This window comes from Penicillium brevicompactum (assembly GCF_028827555.1).
Source record: "Penicillium brevicompactum strain IBT 35665 chromosome Unknown utg000002l_segment0_segment0, whole genome shotgun sequence".
Classification (NCBI taxonomy): domain Eukaryota; kingdom Fungi; phylum Ascomycota; class Eurotiomycetes; order Eurotiales; family Aspergillaceae; genus Penicillium; species Penicillium brevicompactum.
Window position 1 is genome coordinate 1,557,563 of NW_026623205.1, and position 24,129 is coordinate 1,581,691.

Sequence of the window (24,129 nt, forward strand, 5' to 3'; positions counted from 1 at the left end):
AACAGAAAGTGCATCGACATTTCCAACTCAACTGAAGTATCTGTCCTTCAAATATATTGCTACAGTCCTCAAGGTCCCCAGTAAACACGGAAACTGGGTCTGACCACGTCCAGAGATTGGGTTGGCATAAGCTAAGACACTTGGCGAAGCATATGATTCGTGGTGACAAGAGTGGCAGGATCCATCGAAACTCGAAGGTGCCCACTCTTCAACAGAACCAGAAACCTTGCGACTTAGGACCTTTGATCCCCGATAATATTCTGGAGAGCGCGACAGGCTAATACGAGGAGATTAAAGGAAACAGCCGAACTGTATTCACAGTAGATTACGTTGTAATACAAAAGGCGATGGTATTTCTCTGCATGGAAGCGCAGACTCGTACGCTTTTAATCCACCCGGTAGATTGCCAAGAAACCAGATCTTAGTTAAACACAATTTATAATCGATCAGAATTTACAAATGTACTCGAGTCACAACCAGTCTCGGTTTTTTGAGATACCTGACCCAGAGAACAAAAACACGCCCCTCTTTCGTCACTAAATTGCAATTATTGGATGCATTCTCACGCCTTTCGAGACAGGTACAGGGTACCTGGATATCTTCATGTCCGTCATCAGGCACATCCAACCTCACTATCAACCTGCGTGGGAAGAAGTACAGCGCAGTCCACTCCCTCAAAACTTGATTGAAGGTTTGGTCCAGTTGGATTACCTTCCGGAGTTTTTCCTGCTCTATCGCGCGAGCACAAGATCGAGCAGCGGAAATGCCGGCGGGGAGACAAAACGGTCCGATCATGAGCAGTAGCATTGAACCTGAAACCAGCCCACAAGTCAATATCTCGAAGCGGTCTTGAGCCGTTTGCCGAACGCAAGAAGCTATAGTGGCGGAGAGCTGGAGCTTATATGACAAATGCACCTGGGCAGGGACCAATGATTCGTGATATGGGAACCCGGATTGCAAAAGTCTTGACTTTCCAGGAATGGTGAAAACGGGTTTTAACATGCCAGTGTGATGATGATACTGCTGCTCGTTTTGCCTTGAACGTGTCCTTCCCCCGAAATCTCGACTTGACGCCCTTCGGCAGATGTCGTCGTATTGTGGTAGATCAAAGCAGCACATGACGGTGAGGATAACTGAACTTGAATATCAAACCGTGAATCATAACAAGAGAGAAGATATGTTTTATAGATACCAACGGATCATAGTAAAAGCGGGAGCAAAGTGCGGATTTTGACTTCAGTCTAGTCGCCCAAGGTACTCAAGTTCAAAGTGTTGGGGGCCGATCTATGGAGATCGATAGGAAATTCGCGCGCCATCTACGGAGTGTAGGATCATGACTCACGACGCCAACCAAATATTTATGGATTGGAATCCTGCAATCTTTCTTTTAATATTCAGACTGGTGGGCAACTTCCTAGTACGTTCTCCTCGACGAACAGATATGAGATACTGTCAGTATTGGAGAGGCAAATTCAGCATTAGTCCTGTCTGCCTTATCACCACCAAGGTACTCTCTATACTCCCGACATCCCAACGTGTTCCCCGCGGGTCTTTCGCCATCCGGTTCACTGCAAAGCTCGATTGGCCGAACAATGAATCGAAATTAAAAATATGACCATTCTCTCTTCAATCGCGCCTTCTTTCTCTTCTCAACGAAGACTGAGCAACGCCTGAACGCTTATCTCCCCAATGGCAAACATGGTTGTAAGATGTCACAAGCTTCAGGAGGCCGAAATCATTCGTCACTCTTCACAGATTGTTTCGGTCGTCGGTGATCTAGCTTACATTTTGGTGGGGAACGGCTCTTTCAGGCGGAGCTCGATTTGCCGGCAGAATCCATGGACTATGGTACAGTCGGAGGTCCATACTTATACATAGTGGTTACAGTTCTGTGAATAGTTTCCAGTTCGCCTCAATCTCTGCCTGAGGCATTTATAATCCGATCAATTTTCCCTTGTGTAGTGATATCTAAGTAACAATGTGCAATTTGATCGCGAGGACCATACTGTTGGTTGTTTCGGCTCCCTGATTTTTTGGGGTGCGTAGCTCATAATTCAATATTCACATTTGAACGTTCGCCGCATTTTTATGAATAGGGTAAATAAATCGTATGGAAATGGAATTAGCTCATCGTTTACATGGAGGTTCAGCTTGATGACCAACGTGAGGAAAACACTCGCGGGCGATGAAACTATGACCAAAAACCTTCAATTCAAAGACGTTTAAATGAGGGCAATTAGAGAGTGATGCACAACTTGGTTGATCTACTTACACGTGTGACCCTCACAATGGGCACGGTTACTCCTAGGAAAGGGTTTGAAGCTCTCAGGATCGCGGGTTAGCTTCCTAGAGGAAAGCTGTGGTGGTGGAATAATTGTAAGTGTCTCAAATTTTAAATATGAAACCGCAGAAAAGTGGTGAAAAGTGGTTAGAAGGTATGTTGAAACACCGTCCTCTTTGTTGATTGAATAGGATTGGCTAAAGAACAAATTATTCTCTACCTGGACCTAAGGTCCATGCATTTCCTAATATCCTCACACCCTCCACGTCTTTGGAAAGAAATTATTTCAGCCTGCCTCCATGGAAAATGGTGTGAGTACTTCCGCCCCATTCCGAGCGCTGGGGTCGGACCGGACCACTCGAAAGTCATACCTACCCGATTCTCCAGCCTGTTCTCCTACGGTTCTATTGCTGTCCAGTGGTCCAGCCAACTGAAGATGTCTGGGGAGTAGTTGGCCTTTGGAATTGAAGCCTCCAATAGTCACTGCTCCAGTCCAGCTCCCCGAAATACACTCCGTACGAAGTCAGCAATCCCATTGCCGATCCCATCGCTAATAAGCCCCCAATGAGAGGCAGTATGCTGAGGCATTATGATGTCTTCGTGAGCCTCTTGAGCTAGAAAGTTAACGAGCAGAATTGGCAATAGGAATGAATGGCTGACTTCGTACAAAGCCATCTACTCCATTGGAAGTACGGATTAGAGTATATAGCGCAGAAAAGAGACTCAGGAGAGCTATGGCACTCCAATGTGGAGCTTGGAGTAAAATGGGCCAATAAACTCCTGCAACAGGCACAAGGCAAAAGCCCCATACGGCTCCGTTTTCCATCCCTAAATAGAATATTCTATGCAAGCAGTTCAAACAGAGCTGGAAATTTTCCAAGGCCACCCAACCCGCCGCCTACGTCATACAAACATCACGCCTAATCAATTGGTTACTGGTGTCACTCTGTGCTTCAAGAGCCGAATCCAACCCTCAATTGTTCCTTCAAAATTGCGCAGAGTATCCCGTAAAGCTCACAGAAACACCAATGAGGCCAATAACTCGAGAGAAAGGACGCACATGTAGGCAGTGCGGAAACATCGCCCACACTCTAGCTAGTCAAGCTAACGGGAGACAAGTAGAGCAGAACCCGGCTGGCTAATTCGCTGCTATCTTGGGTTAGTAGCTAACTCGGTTCACGCGCCTCGATAATTTTAAACGGAAAGAAACTGCTCAGAATGGAGGAAGCCATTTGTACAACATCCCAAGGTGTCTTGGAAGCTCTTTCACGGTTCGTGCACAAATTCTACTGTCAGCTAAGAAGTGTTAGTGTGACTAGGCTTACAGATTATTGTGTCAAAAATCTGGCGAATTCACAGATCTGGCCCTTGTCTGCGAGGGAGAAAAGTTCAATGTACATAAAGTTGTGGTTTGCTCTCAATCGGATGTGCTTCATGCCGCCTGTATTGGTAACTTCAAGGTCAGTGACTTGCGATACCACTATTAATGACGAGCTCTGATTCGTCTAGGAGGGGTCATCGGGCGTCTATGAGTTTTTGGATGACTTAAAAATTATTGTTGGAAAGCTGGTCAGCTTCTTTTACACGGAAAACTATAGCGACAAAGTACAGACCTCCGAGAAGGAGCCGCCGTCGTCATGCTCTGCTCTCCAAGAGAGCTGGGTAAGCTGGGTAAGCTATGTTGATCTATTCCATTACACCATATGTCTGCTATTCATCGTGTATCCCAATGGACCTTTCAAAATTACGCATGGATCGCGTCCTTCCTCTGCGACCGTACTACGACTCTCAAGCTGCAGGAATTCACGGCCCCATCGACGCCGATCCAAACCGGCATCCCGCAAGGATCGCCGGTCTCGCCTATTCTCTACCTGTTCTACAACGCAGACCTGATTGAGGCATGCAAGACACAGGATACAGAGGCAGTCGGATACATTGACATCCCAGGAAGCAGCTACACAGGCAGAGGAAGCGCCATGACGAGCACTATCCAGAGGATCCAGAGGCGTGCAGCTCAGATCATTACAGGCGCTTTTCGGACAACAGCCGGTGCGGCGGTGGACGTAGAAGCTCATCTTCTCCCGGTGCAGCAACAATTCGAGCAAACAGCATTGGAGGCCACGATGCGCATCAGAACCGCCCCGCTATACGTCGACATGCCTCAACCGAGGTCGGCAGGAGCAGCGAACAGAGCCCCCTCGACCGATTTTCGAACATCCTCGAACAAAAATTTAAGGTGCAGCTTGACCGGCTCGAAAAGCGTATACCGCATGTGGTGCCGCCATGGTGGATCCCACCGTTCGTCGGCATCAATGAGTCTGCAGAGGAGGCAATCAAGGACCGGCCCGTCGATCTATCTGCCCTTGTCGACCCGGGCAAAGCTGGCACCATCTGGCCTGTGGAATGCGAACGCACGGTGACTTTCGCTAAGGAGATTGACGTGATGCAAGCACAAGAACGTTTTCCTCGAATAAGATGGTGCGCATAAGCAGCCATCAATAGGTGATAGACGCAAAGCTGAGACAATCCAGGGCTAGGAAGACATAGGTCGTACACAAGGTCGAAAAGTACATAACGGGCTCGTACTCCGATTAAGTCAAGCTTGACCAATCTATTCAACTGGAATTCTTAAGTCTCTTCTTCAAAATTGCTCCATTCTCTCAGTACTTCGCAACAGCGGCATCTCTTGTCCCGGAATATAATGAAACATCATGACTGCTAGAAGCTTCGATCCATTGTCGTCGGTCACCGTCATCGGCGCTGATCCCTGCGGAGGTGCCTTTGCCGCCGACCGGGCCAGCCGTGGGAAGTGTTTCTTGCTCTACGGTCACCTCGACTACCGTGGTGCCATCCCCATGATTGAGAGTAACGGCGGGTGATTGAACGCAAGCGGAGAGATCAACGGCAGGCATCAGGTCAAAACTACCAGCGACCTGGATCTCACCATTCAACACTCCAACTTCATCGTAACCAGCGTTCCCTCATACGGACAAGACACTATACTCCAGATCCTCAGCCAATTTGACCTGCAACGTCATCGTCAACGTGGGCAATTTCTTCTACCTCGCCGCCCGCAAAATGTCAACGCCCTCGCTATCCTCGAAACTGACATCTCCCCCTACGCCGTCTGGGTCATAGGCGACGTGGTGTTCGTCAAGAGCATCAAGAAAAGTCTGGCCATTTGGGCCTAGCCCCCTTCAGCACAGGCCGACCCCCTGAAGCGTCAGGCCGAGCTCGGTCGCCGCCAACAGGTCGAGTCGATCTTCTTGCAGAACCTGGTATAGTGTCAGAACCTGCTTAAGGTCGGCCTGAACAACATTAACCCAGTCGTGCACTGCCCAGCGGCACTCACGAACGTGGGCTGGATCGAGGCTATCAAAGGTGACTTCTACATCTACGCGCAGACTATGTCGCCCTCCGTCTCGGGGTGACGAGGAAGGTGGACGAGGAGCGCCTGACTATCGCTCATGCCTACAGGCTCGACCTCGTCTCCATGACAACATACATGAACCAGAACTACCAGCATGGCACGGAATTCAGTAATTACCATGACTTCTCTGTGGGATCGATTATCCACAACAAGACCAAGAGCGCGCCAACGACCATGAAGCACCGCTACCTTTTGGAGGATTTGGAGTGAGGTCACGCGCGATACCACAAGCGGATTCAGTCGTCTGCCATCATCTGAGCTTCGATGAACCAGTTGCGATACTCGCTAAGGATGTGCGTATCGAACTGTAACAAAAATAGTATTTGTTCGGTCAGGAGGCATTGTTAGCCCTATATTAAGATGTCTTGTTGTATAGAATCTTGAGTTTGTCTTGAGGCAGCCGGTCAATATACATTGGTATTTTGTCATTTTGTCCACGATCAAGCTTAGGAGTAAATTCACCGCACGAGAAGGAAACACACATTAAGACTTTAGTGAACGTGTAAGCAACCCAATTTCTGCTCCAAATAGCAATGAACTATTAGAAGAGGACGTACATGGGCTTGCCTTGGTCAGCGACGCACGTGAAAAGTCTGATTGAAGTGCCAGTATCATGATCTCACCGGCCAGACTGTTCTACGACGACTGTATGTCTCCTGAAATACCGTGTAAAACTGGGAAACAAGTGTATACACTAACATTGTGGATATCTCCCGCTCACGCTGCGCATCTCATCAGAGTCGCACTCTCACTACCTACATAGCTTCCGGACGAATCAACCCATCCAGGAATCATAACGATGATCCCCCGATTCTTGAATCAAAAGGTTATCTCCAACGTATGCTTTCGACGCACAGGACACGTCTCGTTCACTTTCTTGTAGTTCCAAGTGGAATGGCACCCTTCGGGGAGTGGCCTGTTGACTGTTCCTTGACGATGATACATTCTGGGTATTCAGGCAGTATCGCGAATGAGAACTCGTCCGCTTCATGAATTGCAGTTTCTTTACACGCTGCCATCTGCTTGGCAGGGAAAAGTCATCAGCAATTAGAAATCCAAGTCGCCGAAGTTGTTTCAGTATTTCAACACTGTCAAGGTCCCCAGCATGTTCTATTGATACCCTCCGAATGGCCAACGAGATTTTGACGTTTCTTGGTGGGGGATCGAGTTGTTGAAGAGAATCTTTGAGTAACGTCTCGCAACTGGAAACTCATTTTTAGCCATTCCATGCATAAGCCAGCCATAACACTCTTACCGGCTACAATGAAGGTTGTGAACAAAAAAGCTGGTGAATGTTGAGGGAGCACCACGAGGAGCCATATGTAAAATGTCGCGGAAGTGATACCACGTCTAGAGTACGATGAATATGAACCGAAAGCTTTGTTACGCAGCTGAGGAAATAGGTTTTAAAGTGACAAACTTCTTGGCCCATATCGGCCTTTTGTCACGTGCGTGTGCGGGAGACTGAGCCATTTTTGCGGATTCCGAATTACTGGTATAAGTGCCGCAGTAATCGCCTTAACCCTCTTTTGACAAGTTAGCTAGACGCTTGAATCTTATTTGTTGTCAGTTTACGCCTCCACACCCCCTCATTATCGGTAACTTATGTCAAGAAAGGGGCTGATAGATTACTGTCACAGTATTCGACGCCGATCGATTCACGTGGCCTGATTGTTCAGATCATATAACAAATTGACTTGCGTTCCAAAGAAATATTCCGTGAAGCCTTTGAATGACCCGCAGGCTAACCACTGAAGCACCCAGCCCAATATCGTCAAGGCTTTGCGCTCTTCATATATGCTGTTCAGTGTGCTAGCACATAACAGCATCAAGTCAACGCCACATAACTAGCATCTGAACGATACCACACCAATACGGTCCTGAAGGGGTAATGTGATGTAAGGTGGTAGAATCCGCGAAAAAAGCTCACCAAAGCTCAGAGGCTTTTTTGACCAGCCGCATAAACTAAGGTTTTAGTCTGTTGGCTCAGCCACAATGCCCGCGTCCGTTCTTTTCCCGCTGCAAGAATAGGTCACATCAGCCATAAAACTGCTCAAGGATTCCCTTCGCATGCCAGTTCTCGCTCTTAAAATCCCCGAAGATTTGATCATAGCTTTTACACAATGTCCAACCTTTTAGGCAAGCTCACCAGTCAGATATCTGGACAGAGGACGACACCCGGCTCGCAACAGTCATCTTCTGGAATCCTACATAAGATCAGTGATGCTGTAACCGGTCAGAAGCACCCTCAGGATCACCAGAGCCAACCACCACCTAATGCCCGTTAGTTTCGTCCCATCCTGTCTACTAAGTGTAGCTAATAAGCAGCTACGGGAGGCCACGGCGGATACCAAGGTGGACAGGGAGGCTACGGAGGCAGCCACGGCGGTTATGATGGAGGCCACGGCGGATACCAAGGTGGACAGGGAGGCTACGGAGGCAGCCACGGCGGTTATGGTGGAGGCCACGGCGGATACCAAGGTGGACAGGGAGGCTACGGAGGCAGCCACGGCGGTTATGGTGGAGGCCACGGCGGATACCAAGGTGGACAGGGAGGCTACGGAGGCAGCCACGGCGGTTATGGTGGAGGCCACGGCGGATACCAAGGTGGACAGGGAGGCTACGGAGGCAGCCACGGCGGTTATGATGGAGGCCACGGCGGATACCAAGGTGGACAGGGAGGCTACGGAGGCAGCCAAGGTGGTCGTTAGCGAGGCTGTAACCGCTTGTCACAGTGGTTACGATTTTTGTGCATCTTGTTTGTTACAGAGAGTCTACTAAAGACGGTTGTCTTTTTGTAAAGAGCATGTTGGCCTACTCAGATCAAACTTCATTCTTGCTTCAGCGCTTCACAATCTCTTTCCTATTTCCCTCCTAAGAGTTACTGAGAGGAAGTTTTTATACATATGTCTAATTTTAAGATATCTCTTAGAAGCCTTTTGATGATAAAATACTCCCTCTTGAATATCGCTATTACTATCTAATATATAGTAGGCCCTAGCAAATATAGATATTGGACTTAGGCGGTATGTACCTTTTATACGGCGCACATGTAGGACGTACGTGGTAGCACGTTGAGGCGCACCCACAGTAGGACGATGTGGGTAAGCTGAAAGGCATGGATAGTTTTCCGGGCTCAAAACTAGCGTCGTCTAGTAGTTGTCTGCAAGAAAGCAGTTAGCCTTAGCAAAGTTGATCACTAGTAACTGGGTACGCCAATGCAACTATTCACGAAATCATCCGGCTGAAGTATGTTGTCTTGAAACGTTGTCTGCAGTAAAGCTTATTGTGAAGAATGGCGGCCGATCAGGAATCCGTAGGCTGCGACGTCGCTTAGCATGAGCTTGCGACTTCCAATGTGGGGAAAAGGATAGTAGGTAAGGACCAATCGGGGGACTTAGTTACTGGTTGCTTGCGTTACTAATTAACTAGTTGTAGTAATAACTAACCAGCGGCCGGATAGGCTTTGTAGTAGAAGGAATTTTAGTAAATCCACGCAACAAGGCAGAAACTTAGAGTGTAGATCATGGCATTCTTGCAATCTCAAGATATGGAATTCACGCCGGATTAGGTCCCAACAAATTATGCAGAAGTGAATCCTCGGAACAGGCTTCTAAAAAGTCAAGGCTGTCTTGTTGCATCCCGACAGTCCAATATCACTTTCAGCGATCTCTTGAAAGGGCAGATCGAATTCGCCCAGCAATAATATGTCTTCGGTACCGAACCCAAGCATTACGAGGCTGCTGCCGCAATACGTAAAATCTCCACGTGCCAAGCGTTGTAGTTCTGGGAGACCTTTCTGGACTAAACGCCTGTTCTCGAAGTCAAGAACCGATGGCATGGATTCCGAAAACAGTTCTTCAGTAGTCCAAGGAAGGGATAAGGGGGTTAAGTTCCAGGAGTAGACTGCACCGAAAATAGTTGGCCAGACCAAACTAGACCAGGGTAGGTGCCTTGGTTTGCTGCCTCTTTTTGCTGCTCTTTTCTGCTGCTCTTTTTCTGCTGCCCTCTTACACGTTGCCCTAAGCCTCGTGAAAAGCTTCATCGAATTAATTAGCTGCGTGCAACTACAATGGGCCACATCGCCACATTAGATACCCAAGGACAGTTAGAAATTCCGGCGGCTCCTCGTGAACTGGATCTTGAATCTCGGAAAGGGAACTCTCGAAAATCAAACTTACGTTAACGTCCTATCATGCTCTATAACTATAGGGTACCAAAACCAAATTTTCTTGCATCTATACAACAAACAATACACTTAGCGCGAGGATTGTGCTAAACGAAATTGAAGCCTTATTGGCGACGCTGGTTTTACTGCTGCCAGACGTCGCTGTGCTTCCCGAGCTGTTGAACGATCCAACCATGCTTTGGAGCCTGTCTTCCCCTTCAACTAGGACCAGAGCCATCCCAGTCTAGACAAAAATAGTCAACATCAATATGCGAAAACTGAAAATGAGGGAGGAGAAACAAACCACAATATGCCACTGGATATGGCAGTGCAGTATCCATGCCCCGGGATTATCAGTCACATAGCTGTGCTTGGATTAGTTATCTACCAAAAGGAGCATGCTGCAAGAGAGTAATTGAGTCAAAGGCTCACCGGATTGCTAGCCATCCTGCCGGTGGCAAGTTCGCCGTATCCCGATACGGTGGATCATCCAGGTTGATAACAGACGATGGCGCTTCCGCCACTGATTGATATGGAAACGATCCACTGCCGGAGCCCAGAACCCAGAATTTATGGCCGTGAAGGTGCATTGGATGGCCCATCTGGATATGGGTTAGTTAGTGGGGGGTTTCGCTAGTCTGGGAAATGGACTGCGCGACGCACCGTATCCATGGAGTCATTCGCGACATTCATTATAATATCGATAGTCGAGTTCGACGGCATATGCAGCGTAGTGCTCGCCTTCCACCCATCGGACACGTTCCCGTATATTAGTGGAACCTCCGCCTCAACATACGGTTCCTGGTTCACAACCCAGGTAACAATGCCAGTCTGGTTGATGGTAAACATTCGCGTTAAGTCTGCAGCCTTTCGTGAAGGCCCATTGCCCTCGAACGGTGATAATTTCGTCTCGACCAGTTCACTAGCGCCGTGCTTAGTTGAACCGTTAGTCAGCATCCAAATAGACGCAGGGTCGATCGAGATGTCCGGTGGAGTGACATTATTTCCGTCAGTCTGCGTAGAGTGTCAATAATGATAAAAAAAAGTGCACGGATCACTGACAATGTAAGACACTATGGCCTGGCCTTCCAGGACCTGCTGCATGTCGCCATTAGGATAAGTGGCGAATCGCAGGTAGTAGTTACCAGGTCGCTGATCGAGCTTTATCATCACCGAGTATCGCTGGCCAATAGCGATCTCCAGAACCTGTCATAGTTAGGAAGAAATCCTAGGCTCCTTGGAGGGCGGTCTTACTTTCACCTCCTGTGTATTAACGTAGAGACCATCGGCAGCATAAACGTGCATTGAATGGCTGTCAAGTGACACCCTAAGAGCGCTAACTGCTCCAGAATTGGCCAGGTTAAGGGCAAGCCACCCCTGAGATGCATTTGCTGTGATAGTCAATTGAGGTGACGTAGTATTCATACAGGTTTCTGGTGGAAGTGAGCTAACGTTGTATCCTGACCGAAACATCATAGGTGGTGTACAGCCGCGGGGTCCCAGTGCCATTGATGGGCCCATGCTTGCTGAGGTGGCCATGCCCATTTCGCCTGTCGTGGACGTGATTGGCTCCGATGATACACTTGTAAACATTGCAGGCATGGTCATGTGGTTGACAGTGTCATCGTTGGCGTTGCCATCCATCCTCCTCACCATCCCAGACATTTCCATATCCGCAGATGTGGTCATCCGCGTCGCCGTGGAAGAAGGATGGTGCACCGAGGTCGGCTCCAAGCTTAAACCTAATCCTGGTCCAGCATCGAGCATAGACTTTGGCAGACATTCCACCCTGCCAAATCCATTTGCAAGGATGCTGTCAACGCAGCCAGGAAAGGCGCCTGTTTGCAGGTAGCGTTCAAATATCGCGTCTGAAAGGTCATGGGTCCAATCATTCAGTAGAACAGCGACAGCGTCTTTCTCAGCTTGCAACATCTTATCGCGCTCCGCATTGTCCTCGGCTAGTTCCTCAAATGGCCGGCGGCGGGATGCTGCCGGACGGATAACCAAAGGCCCTCGTACAGCATCATTGTAGTATGCGCGAAAGTGGGAATGATACCAGTAGAATCCGTATTCATTCTTGACAGAAAATCGGTATGTGAAATTTCCACCGGGCGGTATCGGATACTTCAAGTTTAATAGCACTCTATAAGCATTTGGCCGTATCACAGTGATCATTACTTACCTGTGTCACCCCTGGAACACCGTCCATGTCTGGTGTTCCACGTTGTAGTACCCCTTCGTCGAATGAGTTAGTTATAAGTTGCGCAACGCGTCCCCTGGACTGACATACCATGCCAATGGATTGTAGAATTAACCGATAATTCATTTTTGACAAACACCTCCACGTCGTCCCCCTCATCGACTTCAATCGTTGGACCCGGCTGTTGGCCATTAATGAGATAGACCTCGCGTGAAAATCCATCTGTCAGTAGGAAATATCAGTTCTCTATTCCCGTCACGGACTGCCGAACCGATAAGGACGGTACCAACCTGGGCTACGTAGGGCACTGTGCAACGTGAAGTTGAAAGTCCGCAGTCGCGCTAGGGCGACTTGTACCGTAAGGAAAAGGAGTATTGCATAAAGCTGGAACGAAAATACCGTCATCTTGAGCTAGCCTTGGGTCAAAAACCGTATGGAGGTCATAGGCGTTGAGAATGTTGCACATTCCTCGACCTCTTTGGGTCTTTTAAAGGTTTCCAGAGGAGGGGATGGCGTTTCGCGGGTTCTAGTGGGCCTTGTGTCTATTGCAGGAATCCGATACAAAAGAGAAACGTTCTAGTCTGTCTTGGCAGTGGTAACTTCAGCTATTGGTGGCGGTGTAAAGTCAGGGGCTCACCGCATACGGCATAATACAGTATCCTTTCCGCAACCGGCCATGAAAAAAAGCGCCCCGGAGCTTGGATTGCTCCAATGTGTTTCATGTACTAACCTGACATGGCTTTTGGGGGAACTGTTTCGTATTAAGACATCATATCAAGGTTACAAATAAAGACTAAGGGTCTTTTGCCCTTTAGCCGTTTCTGTTATCAATAACTGATCGAGACGGGTTTTGCGCTGCGTACCATTCCAAATATCATTTCATCTACCAGTGCGAAACGCTGTGGGGCGGCAGCTAGGCGTAAATTGCGCGCTCATTCTCAGCTCATACTGTATACACAGTATCTGTTTCGACCCGGATGTCTAAGGACGCGCCAAGGAATAGTCACTATGTAACTGATCTCCATCAGCATCGCCTAAAATATTGTTGTCTACAGTCGAGAAAATGAACTAGTAGTGCGGTCGGCGTAGTGGTCTAAGACTCCCATGCAAATACTTGGTCCGCAAGACTTATATAATACGTAAGAGAATGCTCAGTTAACCTGAGTTCTTTATCTTCGTGGCCAAGGGAAAGGTACTGTGGGACGTGAAGTGGCTTTCATCTGCCTGCTGCTGGCAATACTATCGGACGCGTCCGAGTTAAGGGGGTGTTATTTTACGCACAAATCGCGCATAAAAGAACGGGAGAGCCAATGTGGCCGGCTCTCACTGGTTGGTTAAAGTAGAGACGAGCGTTTATGTTTTGAGTTTTTATCAAAGCTGCGCCACTATGACGTAATTTTACGCACTAATCACGCATCAATCACTAAACTGCGGATACAGTATTTTGGAGCTATCAAAGCTGCTATGTAGTCACACCCACTGGTTACAGTGTCCAAACATCGAGCTCCTTGGTATCCCTGATTTTGGCCCCGCGTTAGGTGCGAAACTCTGTGTCCCACTCTATGTGCCAAGTGGCGCCACAGACCTGTACAGAGTATATTAATTCTGAATGTATTTCGCCTTCATAGCAGAACTGCTTTTCTCTTACCGCTAAATATTTGTTTCGTTATCCATGCTTGAGATTATTCATAATCCGCAAGAAATGGAGCATGATGTGACGCAGCGTCTTTCTATAATTATCCTCAACAATCTTCAAGAGGGCGACATTACCATCAAAAACACCGTCATAATCAGGTACTTCAAAGTTGCTACCGACCATGGACTGAATATGAACTAATGTTCTTTGGAAAAAGTGGTCAAGCGTACAAAGATGACGAGAAACTTGAACTACTGTCACCTGAAGATGTGGATAAGACAGTGGTCCCACGTGGCGGGAAAAGAACAATCTCTTTTTGCGGCAGCGCAACTTTCAGATTGGGAGTGGAAGGCATATTAGATTTACACTGCGACGCCCACGGCCGAATTGCCTCGCTGTATTGGAATGGTCCTTGGACTCGGATTGGAAATCAATTTGACGTGACAAACCTCAACAGTGAAGAGCATCTAATAACCGTGTCCCCTATTCTTGGGAGCGGTACTTTAGGAGACGTCTCAGTTAATGTTGCACGCATTGGTCACTATTTTCAACGCCCTAATCGCAACGAAAGGTGTATATTCTCAGTCTGCGGAACCCTAGCTACTTTTTGTTCCAATCAATAAACAATAAGAAATAAGAATACACGATGCGCTTAAATGAGTCGACCTATATAATTCTAAGGGTACTTCTGAATGTCCTTTGATTTTCTGAAGGAGGTCAATTGTGGTTTTAATACTACTGGGGGTTCAATACTTCAGGAGTGACAATCTAGAGAAGTGAAAACCCTCCGCAGGGAGCGGTCAAAACCCCAAGATACTATATACCATCGGAAGTGTCAATATCTGAGCTGCAATGCATGTTTTTGAATACGGGTTAGGGTCATTCTTGGACGCGCAAATCCTGCGAATTCCACTGTGATACATTTATGGACCCATGGACCTATATTCGCGGTGCAGTATCAAAAGCCGGTTTAATTCCATTTCTCCTACTCCGTTCTCTATGACAAATATACATGTCCTGCGGTGACTGCACCTCGGTCAAAATCTCGTCCGAGCCTGTCCAGACAATATTGAGTCTCTTCAACGCCTTCTACATGGTCGGGAACCTATACAGGATGGATCCGTGTTATTTTGTTTCGCGCTGTTAGCTGTTAGTATGTTACAGTATATGCTTGCTTCTCTGCTGCAGCATGCACATACTAAGTTGCTAGACTGTCCTAGACTTTCTTTTCGCGGTTAGGTGGTCGTAGGTGGCGTCGAGAAACTACGAAAGCTCTATCGCGACCTCATCTGGGCGCGCAGCGAGGGACTCACGTAGACTGGTGTGGCAGATTTCGATGTGTGTCGGCTTGTTGGCTTGGGGGCAAGTGACTACGGCGGGAACGGTCGGTGGCAACAGATAGCACAGATGCCATTGATGGGCTAGACGACTGTCGAGAAGATGGTGAAATGATCAACAGCGGACGAACTTGCTCGGAAGACGATCTGGTGTAAGAAAAAGCCATTTATATGCCCTATTTTGCAAGACGCTCACTTCGAACACCAAGATTTAGCCCTATCCAATGCTACAGAAACTATTTGACAAATTGGTCCTCTTGAATACACGAGTACTGTATATTCCGACCATCTATTGCTTTACCCTGAAGCCGACCCACGGCAGCTGAGTTCTCATAAGCAGACTGCTGCAGATGACGCTGACACTGCTCAGAGCCATTGCCAGGCTTGCCCAAACAGGGTCCAAACGGACGTGTTTTCCATTGCTCACGATCGGATATAGGACGCCGGCCGCCACAGGCACAGCAATGCAGTTGTAGACCAGGGCCCAAGCGAAGTTGAACTTGATGTGGCGGAACACCACGCGACTGAGGTCGACTACTGTAAGGTCAGGAGTGACGTGAGTCCCGGCGACACCAGCACAAATTCGGCCGCAGAGATGGCAAGGGATCCAATGGCAATGCCAAAGTCAGCCGCGGTGAGTGCGGGGGAATCGTTAATACCATCTCCCCGCTGATACTTCTCTTCACTGGCACGGTAAGTCACTCCCATGAAGAAACAGTTTTCTTTTAGAACCAGTGATCACTGATTGTGCCATAACAGGGATTTTGCAAAGGGGAAGTCCCGATATAGATGGAGTGCCTAGTGTCACGCAGGTCAGCTCTTAAATTTGGCGGTAATTTACATCCTTGTTGCTGATTCTAGACCATAGTACTCTATACCTCCCTGGCGGTAACTTCACCTATAGATTCTCGGTCAAAGATCAGTATGGCTTCTTCTGGTATCATTCCCACGTTAGAGCATACTACAATGACGGCATAAGAGGGCCACTCTTGATACGACCATCCCACCAAGGACTGCGGCCATTTGAAAAGCTTGCTCATAACCCACACGAGCGTGATATCATTCTGCAGACGGAGAGGGATGCTACATCCATTCTTTTGAGTGACTGGACACATGAGCTTTCGGACACCATTTACGCTCGATACTTTGAGACAGGCGCTTTTCCAAATTGCGTCGACAGCATCCTTGCCAATGGATTCGGGAGGGTTGAGTGTTTACCGGAGTATATGCTCCAGGCAGGACCCAATATGGGATATGAAGATATGAACCAGTCTTCTTCATCAATGATGGCAATGTCAATGGCAAAACGAATGGACATGGACATGAGCATGGACGCATCCGCCACGTCTTCTCAGATGTCAACAGGTACAATGGCTATGGATACGACCGTGGATATGACTATGTCTAGCACTTCTATGGCCGCAATGCCGATGTCAGCTACAATGACGATGTCGGACATGTCACCGTCCATGACTTCATTGAGTCCCCGTGGCTGTATGCTGCCAATGATGTTTAGGCAAGGCTACAATGCCAGTTCACTCCCACCTGAGACCTGCACCAATACTTCATCGTCCTTGCTCACCATCCCTGCGAATCACTCGCGTGGTTGGCTCGCGCTGAATCTGGTTAACTCCGGTGCAGTCAGCAAGTTACATGTCTCTCTGGATGCACACTCTATGTTTGTCTATGCTGCCGACGGATTGTATGTGGAAATACAGGAGGTGAAGGTGAGCATACCTTTGAAGAGCATCCGTTATATCCCCCAGCCTAGGCTCACCACACGTCATTTTAGGTCTTGGAACTAGAGATCGGCCAACGGTACTCAGTGATGATTCGACTTGATCAGAAACCGGGGAATTACTATCTCAGATTCGCATCATATCCCAATGGCGACATGCAACAAGTGCTTGAAGGGCAAGCTATTGTGTCCTATAACGTAAGAAAATCGGCAAGCAAGTTGCGACCATATCATGCCCGTGCTGACTTTTCGTTTTCATTTTGCAGATGAGCATGATGAGCAGCAGGACTCCAATGAACGTCACGGTCAATCCCACAACCATTTGGATGTTGACCAACGGATCAGCCAAACCTGATACCAGCGTACTTAATCCTCAGTTGCTTTCTCCCTTCGCACCTGTCAGCCCTCCCTCAGCACCAGCAGATCAGACATACACTTTCACAATTAACCAGACCGACATTGTGACATGGGTAGTGAATGACGCCTCGTACTCTGAGCCAAAAATACCAATCATCCAGGGCAACGTATCAGACGGTTGGCAGGCGAATACGACCATCCATGTGCCGTCCAACTCAACGATTGATATTATTATGAGGATTGCAAATGATTCGATGGATACGGTAAGTCTGTTAAATTAGTGATTCCAACGACGTTTCTATAGATGTGGACAGCTGGAACTAATGGGAGATAAACTCACCGCAGATGAGCCGTCCCATGCACCTACACGGCCACAAATTCTGGGTGCTTGGGTCCGGTACCGGCTCTTTCCAGTATGATTCCGCGACGGACGCCCCAGAATCCCTAATAAATCTTCGAAATCCTCCTTATCGTGACACAACTAATCTTCCTCCGTCAGGATGGGCCGTGATCCGGTAAATCACATGGATATTCTACTGGCCAGACAATAGCTTACCTTTCTTAAAATCAGATATGTTACGGATAATCCCGGCGCGTGGATCTTTCACTGCCATATCCAGTGGCACATGGTGGTGAGTACAAATGCTAGACGGTTGTATCCTGAATAATCCTAATAATCTCGGTCTTGCTAACATTACATTCTTTTCCTTCGCAAGAGCGGCATGGCACTTGTCCTTGTTGAAGGGCAGGATCAATTTCCCGCCCTGCTTGGTCAGCCTAATGGTACCACTACTGCTACGTCAGTGGCGCCGATGCGCCATATCAGCTCTCGTCAGACTGCTTTGACTGCTGCGGCTGTCAGTCTCATGATGTTGTGATGAGTCCGGAATATTTGATGCAGCAGATATCTCTTTTTCGCCGAAACGTTTAAGACTGCCTGGGGCCGGCAGTTCAATATTACTACGCTGACCCTATCGGCGCACTGACCCTATCGTGCGCCGATGCACCGCTCTCACGCTGCCATTGTGGTGCATTATAAAATAAGTAATGCCAAAATCATTCTTTCCTTTGTACATCTACAAGTGCCGTCGCGGGGGTGTCATCGCTCCCTATTCGCAACGCTGCCTATCTCCGATACTACATCCCGCTCCTGCTATATAGCAGTGCCTACATAGACTGCCCTGCGATGTAGCAATGCCTACATAAACTACCTTACTCTATATAGCAGTTTCTACATAATCCCCTGTGCTATGTAATAGTTTCTATATAGTCCCCTCTGCCAGGGAGGAGCAATAACTGATGCTGATACTGATGGTGATCATAGAATTTCGTAGTCAATTTCTAAGATTCGCCGGACTCCATGGCCTTGGGACTTGGGAAGCAAGTGGGTCGGTCTTGTAAGAACTTGAAACGATATTCTGTCCGCAACACCGTTTCCTGTCCTTTCTACCTTTACAATGGCCAAAAGGTCCCGCGTACGACCAAAACCTTTTGAGGGTGGAGAGAAAGCCACTTCGACAGAGAAGAAACCGACGCAAGACGAATCTAGACAAAAAAGTTGCAATAGTATAGCAAGATGTGCGGTGCAGATGTTTGCTTGGAGATACGCATTCGAGAATCAGAAAAAGTGTTCATTTTCTCGGCGGACGCATCGCGTTTTGGTCATTCATAAGCTCTCAGCTAGATATGTGCTATTGAAAGTCTCTGTCGATTCAAGTATCATGTATGTTAACTTACCCTAGGGTTCCTACTATCCAGTACCAGTTGAGAGAAGCCAAAAGAATCTAAGGGGCCAATCATCATACCGAAGATATAAGAAAACTTATTGCAGCACCATATATGGCCTGAAACGGCCACCAACAATTTGATGTTTGCTTTATAATTTAATTATTAACCAATTGACAACATATCATGAATGATAGGATGTGAAATTTTAAGAAACACTAAATTTCCCAGTGTAGCAAGGCAGTTATTTCTGGTGGAAAAGTTAGTATATCCGTGTGTGCTAGATATTATGTGGAATGCTGAAATGCTGAACTCACACCGCAGGCATTGCAAGTGCAATCCTTTGTGGAGCAAGTGCAGCTCTGGGGACCAGTGCAGGAACATGTGGATCCGCAGTTGCAGGCCATATTTGCAGAGTAATGGGTAGTGGTCGCTGAATGTATTGAATGATCTGGAATCTGATTGATGGTTTAGTCACAAAAAGTCTGGGGACCTTGGGAGCCTTTATACTTTCAATGGACAAGGTAAAAGAATGATCGGAAATAGACGTCACCAGTGGTCATAAATCTTGATTGACTATTGTAGAGGGGCAAGGACTAAACGTCATCATTACAGAAGAACAGTTGCGTCATCCGCCAAAAGCGTGGATAGGCTGTTTCTTTTCTTTGTTTGAAAGAAATAATTAGTTTATATCAATGTCAATTAAAGGGCAATAGTCAATCGATGTTGCTTAGGTGCGAATGCGCACCTGGCACCCCCTCGTTACCTGGAACACTTGGCTGATTTCCAAGCTTCGTATCCAAGCTTACCATACGTAAAATGACGGAAGTCCTACCCGGCTTGATGCAGCGTACCATTTTATATAGTGTAGTGGTCTCGGATCCGCCGCATTCAAATGCTAGAGAGAAAGAAAGTATAACTACGGAGTATCTCTAGGGACGAAGATGGATTGGCAACGCCGGGTAAGTGGTCTGAAAGTCGGGGGAATACAATGAAAAACCACTTGAAGAATATATATACTTTATTCGAAGGCAGATTGCTTCCTGAAGTCTGAATCAGAGAGAGCCGTCGCTACCTGTCCAATAGTATCAGTACCGGACATTTGCTCAAGGCCTGAGATATTTTCGCGTCGTTTAGCACGGAATGCCAAGGTAGGCGCCGACACAGGCCCACAGCTTTCCCAGCCGCCCCTCCGGTCCCCTTGTAAGAACTTGATTCACCGTGAGGATTCGTTGCCCCGCTACACCCAGCCCGGGAATGTTGATGGTCCTTACTATGATTGCAAGGATGGCGTGGATCCAGGAAGAAACTCACCCACAATACCAGGGTTGTCGAGTTGGCGTTGAGTATTTGCCCCAAAACAACAGCAAAGTGAGTTTCACGACTTGGTGTTCGCATTGACGATCTTTATACGTATATTAAAATCATCATTATATTAAGAGCCGCGCGGTTGCTCTAAGAGTTGGCGCATTCATTGCTTGAGACGTCGTGCTTGAGAATTCTTCGTGAGCCCTTTAAATTCAAATTACTTCAGCAAGGGCAAGCCTTATCTACCTAGCCTTCAGTGTGTTATTTTACGTTCCTTGGGGACTTGCTGTCAGCACCTTCATCCTGCTGCAGTTTGCTTTCTTCACCGCTCTTAACGGTACAATTCGGACACACTATATTGGGGCAGTGGAGGAGGATTGAGATTATATGCCTACGTGAGTCATTCCGTGATAACTACAGCCTTGTATTAATATCACGTCTATTAGCGGCATGGACCTCATCATTGGATGTGAGATAGCCCAGTCTCCGCAAGCAGCAGCCGTGGCCGCACAAAACAGGTCAGCGCATTGGACATGTGTACACCAAAGTTACGCTGCGGGAGTTTACTGACGATACCTTTGCTGTGCAGGCAGGGCGACCGCAGGTATGACTAGCCCTTCCGCAGGATTCCCGTTGAGGCCAGTTGAACTGATGAGCCATAGTGGCTAGGCATGCTCGGGTCCGTTATTAGGCCCCAGGTCGGCGACACTGTCAAGATCAGCTTTAAAAACATGGCTTCAAACAATCATTCTATGCATCCACATGGACTTCGCTACAGAAAGCCCAACGAAGGGGTAGCAACTGCAGGGCAAGAACTCGGTGGCAACTCAGTCCCACCAGGACAAAATTGGACATACACGTGAGAAGTCCCAGGTAGATACAACTGTTCATAATTTTGCGGTTATCAGAAGCTGACGTTAATGCGCCAGAACGCGCTGGCCCGGGGCGTTTAGATCCGCCATACTTAGCCTGGACATACCACTCCGACCTCCTCGGCACGCAAGACATTTATAGTGGTTCGGTCGGAGCTTTAATAGTCTACAGGCCTGGAGAGCTTGTCAAGCATACGCTAGACGTTCCAGCGCCCAGAGGTTAGGACCTAAACGAGGAGGTTCTAACTCTCTTTATGATAGTGAAAGAGAATCGTCATCCTACATTGATGGGAATACCTTGAACAGAACTAATATAACGTGTGGCGAGCTTCAGATGAATCGCTTGAAACTTGGCTTTCAAGAAAGCAATATGAAGCATAGCATCAACGGGCGCTTATTCGGAAACCTTGAAGGATTAAATCGTACTGTTGGTTAAGAGGCTCGCTGGCATGTGGTGAGTTACAGCTCAACTTGTACTGTTGCTAAGTTACCAATTTTAGCAATCTTTTTGGGAAACGTCCAAAAAGCCCGTACATCGCATTGGCGTGGTAACAATCTTACGTGAGCAGGGCAAAGGCTTGGCGTTGTAAGTTGTTGTATTGAATTACAGGAAACTCGATTCTGACCTGCTATGTTTTCGTTATCTGTTTTCCCAGCGTAAACAAAATCCTTAACAATGACTGTGGACACCCCTGGAGTGTGGATTCACCATTGTCAAGTGGTCAATCGTCGTAGTAAGGGAATGGTAGCGGAGTATCATGCTGTTGGGCAGGATTAAAAAGATGAATAAAAGCCGTTTTCGCCATTCAGTGGCAGGTGACCAATACAGGACCTGAAGAGATTAACTAAGCTTGAAACTTGGTCATAATGACTGCTTAATCGCATAAAAGGGCACGCTGTTGAAGATTGTGGACATCATATTCTCATGGTCTGGGACGAATTATTTAACAGGTGGTCTGACGAATGCTTGCGTGGTCTCGTAGTCTTCTTGCACGTATTCGAAAGTAACTGCCCTCCGGACTATTGAAAGGACGATCTTCCGTGTCTCTGGATGCAACTATACTGTGCAGCTGACGTGGAGGGATCATGCATTCGACGTGCGTAGGGTCGACTAGTTCCTTCATTTCCATGGTTTGAAGATGCTTCAAGTTCCTTCACCTCGCCAGTACCGTTGAATGATGATGGCGAGGGAAAGTGCAAAGCGTAAGGAGTGAAGTCGTGCGGAAGTTGAGCATTGCCAGTACCAAACACATCTGGATGGAACCCCTCCCAATCAACAGTATAGGCGTCTGCTCCAGTGCAGCCTGGTGAAAGCTGCGTATAAGTTGAGGAAAACATGTCCTCTCTATACAGATTCTCGGAATTTATGCCGTTCGCGAGTCCGGCTGAGGTTGTCATTATTGGGAAGTCAACAGAAGAAAACGGCATATCCAGATCAGGATCCTCTGTCACGGTTCGATGAACCGAGAAGTTATCAAGAGCCATTGGTGCTAAAGTGGGTTCTATGTATCGGGGGTAGCCAGGTGTCATGGCGGAAGAAAGGCCAGTGAAGGATGAGAGGTCGGCAGGCGATATAACTGAGTCTGCGGCAAAGCTGTCCTCAGCTGACTTATACTGGAGCCCGCTGTGCTGATTCAAAGTTTGGGATTTGGGTATACTTGCTGAGGGACTTGTCTGTATCGAAGCGAATTGTCCAGGAGACCTGCAACGATCTTCGTGGAGGACAGTTACTGCGCTCTCTGACTCGGATAACGTGCTCTTTCTTTGTTCGTGAACAAGGGGATGCGGCGGAGAAAGCACCGAATCAAGTTCTGGGGACGGCTCTTTCTTCAACGCGCAGACACAACGCTCCCCACGAACACAATTACATTGTGGATAATAATTTTCTGTGCTTTAATTTAGTTAACAAGGAACCAGCCAAGCATACCAAATACTAATATACTCACGAGTCTTACAGTCATTCTTTGCTTTGTTATTATTGCCACATCCGCACTTGACATGTGCTGATCGTGATTCGCGTAGACTACGACAGTGAGTGCACTGAGAGACTGGTCGCCCTTTTTTATTGACAAGGGTCAAGGGACGCTCTAGAGAATCAATCAGCAGGGCACCAAATCAGTATCTCAGTACTGACAGACCGGAATGGGAACAACTGGCAGCACGGTGGCCACGGATACAGGCGTCACAAGCCCACTTCTCACCATTGATAAGCATTGCTGGCGTTTATGTCGAAGGAAGCACGGAGCTAGAACGTGAGCTGTGCCTTGAATAGATTTCAAGCAGAGCGCAAAAGTGATGAGTGATTAGAGACACGTTGACGGTAAGATGAGCTGTCGGTGGCGAAGTGGACATCGGTCGGATCGGGTTTAAGTTATTTGTCACGACCTGAGATGTATCCGTCCAATTGGAGATGTAAATGACTCTGTATTTCCATTACCCCTATTTCCTGCTATTTATGGGGTCCATTCTAGTTACATAAGCTATGCCGGTCGGATCATCTATAGACCCGGTTTCATGCGGTATTCGTACGATATTTGTGACATTATTCACCCTCCGTCATAAGTCTGCCGTGACCACAAAAGGCACGACCGAGACAACGTTCGAAAAGCAATTCTGCACCCGATTAGGAATAAAGAGGTACCGTTCCGTTTGTCGCTTGCTGCTGACCTAAACTTTGATGGTTCTTTATTAACCCACACATTCTTGCCCTCTTCGTATAACCCTGACAACAACTAATAGCGTGCCTGGGTCCTCTAAAGTATTGCAGCCGTGGCCGGGCAAGCTCAATTGCACGGTAGCCCATAAGGTCCATGGCTATGAAGTGCCTTGTTACTGGGGCACGACATGATTTATAGCCTACGTGAGAGTCCAGCAAGACTAGGGAGTCCAGCAACATTAGAGGGTCCGGCAAGACTAGGGAGTTAAGCAAGACTAGAGGGTCCAAGACGACTAGAGGAAGCCAGGACTCTCCAATCAAATGCCGCAAACTTCTTGACTGAAACGGACCAGTAGGTACTATACCCACTGGCCCGGTTTTGTGCATGATATTTGCTGGCCCTTTCGACCGGGAGTATCAA

General features: G+C 47.8%; 6 protein-coding genes across 6 annotated transcripts; 4 read left to right on the forward strand and 2 right to left on the reverse strand.

Annotated features, from left to right (window-relative positions):
* Positions 1-4,257: 4,257 nt before the first annotated feature.
* On the forward strand, positions 4,258-4,769 carry N7506_003291 (uncharacterized protein; the record flags this gene model as incomplete). The annotated part of the gene is made up of 2 exons (XM_056952586.1): positions 4,258-4,431; positions 4,518-4,769. 2 exons carry the CDS (start codon positions 4,258-4,260, stop codon positions 4,767-4,769), a joined length of 426 nt encoding a protein of 141 aa, XP_056814278.1.
* Positions 4,770-4,992: 223 nt separating this feature from the next.
* N7506_003292 (6-phosphogluconate dehydrogenase C-terminal domain-like protein) lies at positions 4,993-5,472 on the forward strand (the record flags this gene model as incomplete). Its single annotated transcript, XM_056952587.1, has 2 exons — positions 4,993-5,156; positions 5,211-5,472. The coding sequence occupies 2 exons, from the start codon at positions 4,993-4,995 to the stop codon at positions 5,470-5,472; spliced, it is 426 nt and encodes a 141-aa protein (XP_056814279.1).
* A 2,516-nt stretch (positions 5,473-7,988) lies between these two features.
* On the forward strand, positions 7,989-8,492 carry N7506_003293 (uncharacterized protein; the record flags this gene model as incomplete). Its single annotated transcript, XM_056952588.1, has 1 exon — positions 7,989-8,492. One exon carries the CDS (start codon positions 7,989-7,991, stop codon positions 8,490-8,492), a length of 504 nt encoding a protein of 167 aa, XP_056814280.1.
* Positions 8,493-9,949: 1,457 nt separating this feature from the next.
* N7506_003294 (uncharacterized protein) lies at positions 9,950-12,545 on the reverse strand (the record flags this gene model as incomplete). Its single annotated transcript, XM_056952589.1, has 10 exons — positions 9,950-10,123; positions 10,184-10,244; positions 10,312-10,481; positions 10,543-10,893; positions 10,942-11,085; positions 11,134-12,003; positions 12,062-12,114; positions 12,170-12,301; positions 12,351-12,386; positions 12,479-12,545. The coding sequence occupies 10 exons, from the start codon at positions 12,543-12,545 to the stop codon at positions 9,950-9,952; spliced, it is 2,058 nt and encodes a 685-aa protein (XP_056814281.1).
* A 2,731-nt stretch (positions 12,546-15,276) lies between these two features.
* N7506_003295 (CAZyme family AA1) lies at positions 15,277-17,666 on the forward strand (the record flags this gene model as incomplete). The annotated part of the gene is made up of 6 exons (XM_056952590.1): positions 15,277-15,321; positions 15,492-15,686; positions 16,105-16,779; positions 16,845-16,988; positions 17,057-17,410; positions 17,493-17,666. 6 exons carry the CDS (start codon positions 15,277-15,279, stop codon positions 17,664-17,666), a joined length of 1,587 nt encoding a protein of 528 aa, XP_056814282.1.
* A 4,406-nt stretch (positions 17,667-22,072) lies between these two features.
* N7506_003296 (uncharacterized protein) lies at positions 22,073-22,537 on the reverse strand (the record flags this gene model as incomplete). Its single annotated transcript, XM_056952591.1, has 1 exon — positions 22,073-22,537. The coding sequence occupies one exon, from the start codon at positions 22,535-22,537 to the stop codon at positions 22,073-22,075; it is 465 nt and encodes a 154-aa protein (XP_056814283.1).
* Positions 22,538-24,129: the final 1,592 nt, after the last annotated feature.